The sequence below is a fragment of the Salmo salar genome, chromosome 11 (genome assembly GCF_965601325.2).
Source record: "Salmo salar chromosome 11, fSalSal1, whole genome shotgun sequence".
NCBI lineage: Eukaryota > Metazoa > Chordata > Actinopteri > Salmoniformes > Salmonidae > Salmo > Salmo salar.
This window is the reverse complement of record NC_138301.1, coordinates 118,619,987-118,626,742: the sequence shown is the minus strand read 5'-3', so window position 1 is coordinate 118,626,742 and position 6,756 is coordinate 118,619,987. Positions and strand designations below refer to the sequence as shown.

Sequence of the window (6,756 nt, the reverse complement as noted above, 5' to 3'; positions counted from 1 at the left end):
TTTTGATTTGTAAGGGGGTGACAACAACCTCAGCACCACTACTTCCTGGCGGCTATGCTAACAACTGAGCTACATTTACACTGTTACTGTTTCCATAGTTACAATTATATTTTATATTTGTCATAGATGTTAAATAATATTTAAATTGAACTTTTAGTTTGTTTGTAACAGTTAATTTTGAGTTCAACAAACACTTATGTTATTTCATTACAATGATTAACTTTTCTTTTTAAAACAGATACATTATTGATAAATCAAATAATTAATAATGTAACTGTGTGATACTTATTTGGAGGATATGCCAAATGTGATTCTTCGTAGTGGTGGAAAGTCTATATTCAACTAATCGGTTGTTACATTCCTCAGCTAGAAAACCAAATAATGTCGCTCAACCAGAAGGGGGAAGTAACAAAGTCACTGACAAACCATAAAACGGAACAGGTTGGGGTTTAGGAGTGGCTCTGAAAGACACTCATGGCGGAGTCCACTGAAAGTTGCCTAGCAACAACAACTGGAACCTATAAGACACCCACCATGAGCCTCCACTAAATTTACCCAAGAAGATGTAAACAAAATAAAAACCCACACCAAACTTAAAGACAGGAAGCGAACTAAAAAGTGGAGCAAAAAGAAAAACAGGGAAGATCAGGTAAAGGTTGTTTTTCTAGAAATAACATAGAGAGTGCCAACTAAAGAGAATTGTAGAACTGGGCCAGCCACTGTTAAATAGAACCTTGGCCAGCACAGCTGAAACACCTTCCCACTAACGAGATGGACAAGCCAGCACAGGTGTAACACGTACTGACTAACGAGGTGACACCAATCGGTGCGCCCAACGTGCTAACGTGCTATATGTGCTAAAGTCCAACCTCAAAACATACATGGAAAAACCAAAGCCCGCAACACGATTCGAATGCTTTAGGTGCAAATGAAGTTAAATCTCTATATTTTATTAATGGTGATGAATTCAAATTGCTAATGTTCATCCTAATTAGTATTGGATCACATGTTTACTGTTTACATGATGTGGAAATATACACTGTGCTTAGATGTTGTTTTCTCATACAACGTACAATGATTGATGAATTGATTGATTGGTTGGTTAATTGGTCATTTGATTGCTTGATTTGTTAATTGGACTTGTTGATTAGATTGACTGCCTGCTTGATTTGTTAATTGATTAATTGTATTGATTTGTTGCGTTGATGATTCATTTGTTGACTGAATTTAATTGGATTGATTGATTTATATGTTAATAAAGTTTATTTACCATCAGAGTGGAGCCGTTATAAACCGTGGATCTCAGTTATTCTTTTTCTAGGATCTGAGACCAGGTCCTACAACAACAGCAGACAGTGGTCCTATTGACTTACTGATGATCTGAGGTCAGGTCTAACATCCTATATACAACAGTAGACAGTGGTCCTATTGACTTACTGATGATCTGAGGTCAGGTCTAACATCCTGTATACAACAGTAGACAGTGGTCCTATTGACTTACTGAGGATCTGAGGTCAGGTCTAACACCCTGTATACAACAGTAGACAGTGGTCCTATTGACTTACTGATGATTTGAGGTCAGGTCTAACATCCTTATCAAAATCCTTTCTATTCTTTCCTCTGTTTCTTGAAATAAGTATCAAAGAAAAAACTAAACAAACTAGAGGTATTTTCATAACTTTATTATTATTATTTTTTTTACTGCGTACAGGATGAATGTACCATAGTCAAATAGTTAAAGGGGCAATCTGCAGTTCAACCAATAACAAAGTGTAAACCCCACCACTGTTTTGGGAAAATCTTTAGGATGGAGATAGACATTAATAGACAGAACAAAATACAAAAGGACTGACCATCTATGATATCAACATTACAGTTTAAACTATGTTTCTGAGACTATACTGGATGACCACCCATGATATTAACATTATAGTTTAAACTATGTTTCTGAGACTAAACAGGATGACCATCCATGATATCAACATTATAGTTTAAACTATGTTTCTGAGACTAAACAGGATGACCATCCATGATATTAACATTATAGTTTAAATTATTTTTCTGACACTATACAGGATGACCACCCATGATATTAACATTATCATTTAAACTATGTTTTTGAGGCTAAACAGTGTTTGTTTACAATTACATTGTTTACAAACAATGGAATAAAACACATTTATATGTTGGGTTCTGATGGGACATGACAGCTGAATTAAGCTCATGAGGCATTTATGAGTCATATACTTCAAGAATTAATGGGTACATTTCATGAATACACATTTTTAAAACAGATGCCCCCGTCACAGATTGCCCCTTTAAATGAAGACTCCACCACCAGCACCAGAACAGATACAGTCATTTAAATGGTACACACTAGTATCATAGAAAAATGACTGCTGTTACAATATATTTAAAACAACTCAAAAAAACGTAAAATATTTCTATAATGGAATGCAATTAATGGTCTAGATAAAATAATGAATAAGTGAAATATACTCTGGAAACAGTAAAAGGAAGTTGTAATAGAAAATAAATAAAACAACTGAATATTGAGAACAACTAAAGGCTAACCTTTAACATTCATTAACGTTCATTAACATCAACAAGTATAGCAAGTAAATATGGAAACAACAGTATGGTATGATATTATTACATTACAAGAGTATAATATAAAATATGTTATTATAAAATCCTGTATCCATCTCCTTATATAATATCAAATATCAGTTCAAGATAGAGTTAAGGAAAAAGATACTAAATAAACTAAAGCAAAAATAGTAAAATAAAAAGTAACACAATAAAAATAACAATTACGAGGCTATATACAGGGGGTACCTGTACCGAGTCAATTTGCAGGGTAGAGGTTAGTCTAGTTATTTTCTACATTAAAGTAGGTTTGTTACCAACCAGTAATAAAACAACAGCACAATATAATAATAATCAATTCACATGTTATAATATACAAATATTGAAAACATGTCACAATAATCTAGTGAGCACTATGTAGCTCTATGTTTTATTTCCAGTGAGCTCTACATAGCTCTATGTTTTATTTCCAGTGAGCTCTATGTAGCTCTATGTTTTTTCCAGTGAGCTCTACATAGCTCTATGTTTTACTTCCAGTGAGCTCTATGTAGCTCTGTTTTATTTCTACTGAGCTCAATGAAGCTCTATGTTTTATTTCTAGTGAGATCTATGAATCTCTATGTTTCATTTCCAGTTAGCTCTATGTAGGTCTATGTTGTATTTCCTTTGAGCTCTATGTAGCTCCATGTTTTATTTCCAGTGAGCTCTATGTAGCTTTATGTTTTATTTCCAGTGAACTCCATGTTTTATTTCCAGTGAGCTCTATGTTTTATTTCCAATGAGCTCTATGTAGCTCTATGTTTTATTTCCAGTGAGCTCTATGTAGCTCTTATGTTTTATTTCCAGTGAGCTCTATGTAGCTCTATGTTTTATTTCCAGTGAGCTCTATGTAGCTCTATGTTTTATTTCCAGGGAGCTCTATGTAGCTCTATAATTTATTTCCAGTGAGCTCTATGAAGCTCTATGTTTTATTTCCAGTGAGCTCTATGTAGCTCTATGTTTTATTTCCAGTGAGCTCTATGTAGCTCTATGTTTTATTTCCAGTGAGCTCTATGTAGCTCTATGTTTTATTTCCAGTGAGCTCTATGTAGCTCTATGGTGTATTTCCAGTGAGCTCTATGTAGCTCTATGTTTTATTTCCAGTGAGCTCTATGTAGCTCTATGTTTTATTTCCAGTGAGCTCTATGTAGCTCTATGTTTTATTTCCAGTGAGCTCCAACAGTATTGGGACAGTGACACTATGTGTGTTCTTCTGGCTCTGTACTCCAGCACTTTGGATCTTAAATAATACAATGTCTATGAGGTTAAATTGCAGACAGTCAGTAATTTTGTGTGTCTGTAACTTTCTCGCTCACCATTATTCTTGAATTTCCATAATAATGTTTGCATCCACATTAATGTAGAAGTGTTTCGAAACAAACATATTATATTCTTATTTACAATAAAAGTGACTCCACAATGACACTGTACATTATTTACTATTCATTTCCATTGGGCACAAAATAATCTGAAACAACCAAAACAAACAGCTAATGCATCCAACAGGTTTGTAAAGTCACAAGCCAGATGTAAAAATTGCGTGCTATGAATATGGGACCAAATACTGACCTTTTGACTACATTATTACACACATACTGTAAGTAAATTTGTCTCGATATGTTTGGTCCCCTAAAATGGGAGGGACTATGTACAAAAAGTTCTGTAAGAGCTGTAACGGTACACTCAGTATGGATGAAAAACCCTCAAATTAAAGCTGACAGTCTGCACTTCAAACTCACAGTTGAATCATTTCAAATCCAAAGTGCTGGAGTACAGAGCCAAATCAACTAAACATTTGTCACTGTCCCAAAACTTCTGGAGTTCTCTGTAAATAAATACACATATATTTAAAAAATAATGAGTATCCATCACCTTGTATGATGTAAATCTGAGTTTATCTGGAACATTCTGGACTGTAGGGTTCAGCTGGTCTGCAGAGCAGGGTCTGGAACATTCTGGACTGTAGGGTTCAGCTGGTCTACAGAGCAGGGTCTGGTCCTAGTAATCTAGATTAGTGAACAAAGGAAAGATTACTGTAAGCGAGAGAGAGAGAGAATACATTTGACGAGAGACAGAGAATGAGCTACAAAGGTAAAGAAGTAAAACAGAAAAAAAATAAAAATAACTCAACAAGACAGCATCCAAAGAGATCAAATCTCACCATCACTTTTGCTGCAGATGAAGTTGAATCTCTCAGTCTCAGCCTTGCCGACCCACTGTCCCCCGTCTCTCTGAATGGCCCCCGTGTTCCCACACTGCTCCTTGCTGGTGTTGTAGCCCTCCCCATCGGCCCAGTTGTGGTAGCAGGACTCTTCTCCATTGACCCAGAACCAGAATTCCAGGGTGCAGGTGTACCTCAGGCCCAGCCAGACGAAGAGACTGGAGGCCTTCTTGGCTCTCTGTTGGACCAGGTGCTGGATGCTCTGGTTGTGGGCAGACACCAGCTCCATGTCCAGGTCTCTGCAATGCCACAGGGCTTCTGACCACGTCTTGTTCTCTGAGACCAGGACCAGTTCATCTGGAGGAAGAAGAGGGGGAAACAGAGACTCACGCTAATTATTAATATATTAAGTTAACTTTGATTCTAAGGCCTACATCTTTGTACATTATTGTTTAGTCCTTCTCATCACAACATTACGGTAACACCAGATGTTAAACGTATGTCTTTATTGAGGATTTGAAGTGTTTGTCAGCGGCTCACCGTCATAGCAGATAAAATGAGTGTTGGTGGTACAACCCTGATAATTCCACTTTCCAGAAGGGAAAGTAACTTCACCACAGAACTCTCCGTTCTGATAACTCCCATCTGCATTGTTCTCCTTGTATGTTTCCCAGCTCTTGATAGAGAAGCCACTCTGGTCGGACCACCTCCAGACTCCAAGAGATTTATTCAGGCCAATCCACACTCTGTAGATATCAGTGACGTTAGGTAAGATACTCTTAATGGCGTCCCTCTCTGTTGTGTTCCTCACACTGGCCAGGTCTGTGTGTTTCTCCCGACAGTAGCTGTGAGCATCACTCCAAGTCTCAGATTGCTTGACGAGAATGTACTTATTGGTCGCATTTTTTTCTATTTGAAATAAATAAGACATAACAAAATACAAATACAGATGAAGGCTTGTTAATCTTTTTTTTTTTTATATAAATAAAATATGAATCTCTTATCTGAATAAAATGATTTGGTATTTGACAACATCGTTGATTGATGAGGAAATGGACAGGGGAACTCACCATCATAGCAGACAAAATAAAACAAATTCCTACATGCGTAATTTTGCCAAGTCGCATTTAGCAACATATAGACACACAACGTTTCGACATCATTATTTGGATGATGATCATCCCAAAACCCCTTCCCCTCTAACTCTCTGTCTCCCAGAGACCACCTCCAGATTATGTTATACAGCCCTATCCAGGCTGATCCTCTCCAACTAGCTGATACTGTGCTATTGAGCTTCTTCATGTCTGCCATGTCATCTATGGTGGCCAGGTCAGTGTAGTTCTGTCTGCAGAAACGCTGAGCTTCAGTCCAGGTCTTTCTCATTTCCACAAAGTGGAACTGATGAGGGAGGGATGAGGGGAGGATGGACAACCCTGTGGAGAACAAACCAACATTATGAGGGGAGGATGGACAGCCCTGTGGAGAACAAACCAACATTATGAGGGGAGGATGGACAGCCCTGTGGAGAACAAACCAACATTATGAGGGGAGGTTTGACAGCCCTGTGGAGAACAAACCAACATTATGAGGGGAGGATGGACAGCCCTGTGGAGAACAAACCAACATTATGAGGGGAGGATGGACAGCCCTGTGGAGAACAAACCAACAATATGAGGGGAGGATGGACAGCTCTGTGGAGAACAAACCAACATTATGAGGGGAGGACGGACAGCCCTGTGGAGAACAAACCAGAAATGAACACTTACCTGAGAAAACAAGGTGGAGGAACAGAGGCTGGTCCATCCCTGGAGATCGGAGGGAAAACAAGAGTTAACTAGAACATCTACCAACAACATGGTGACATGTTACAGATGTTAACTAGATCTTCTACCAACATGGTGACATGTTACAGATGTTAACTAGATCTTCTACCAACATGGTGACATGTTACAGATGTTAACTAGATC

At 37.7% G+C, this 6,756-nt stretch overlaps 1 protein-coding gene across 1 annotated transcript; it reads right to left on the bottom strand.

Annotated features, from left to right (window-relative positions):
• Positions 1–1,705: 1,705 nt before the first annotated feature.
• LOC123725211 (macrophage mannose receptor 1-like) lies at positions 1,706–6,217 on the bottom strand. The gene is made up of 3 exons (XM_082958320.1): positions 5,330–6,217; positions 4,790–5,146; positions 1,706–4,634 (listed from the first exon to the last, which is right to left on the bottom strand). Exons 1-3 carry the CDS (start codon positions 5,718–5,720, stop codon positions 4,627–4,629), a joined length of 756 nt encoding a protein of 251 aa, XP_082814446.1. The 5' UTR covers positions 5,721–6,217; the 3' UTR covers positions 1,706–4,626.
• Positions 6,218–6,756: the final 539 nt, after the last annotated feature.

What these genes read in the sequence shown, in the direction of transcription:
- LOC123725211 (XM_082958320.1), bottom strand. Translation starts at nt 5,720, where the DNA reads ATGTCTTATTTATTTCAAATAGAAAAAAATGCGACCAATAAGTACATT. An exon ending in TCATTTTATCTGCTATGACG is followed by an intron (nt 5,147 to 5,329) that starts GTGAGCCGCTGA and finishes TTCTTCCTCCAG; the next exon opens with ATGAACTGGTCCTGGTCTCA.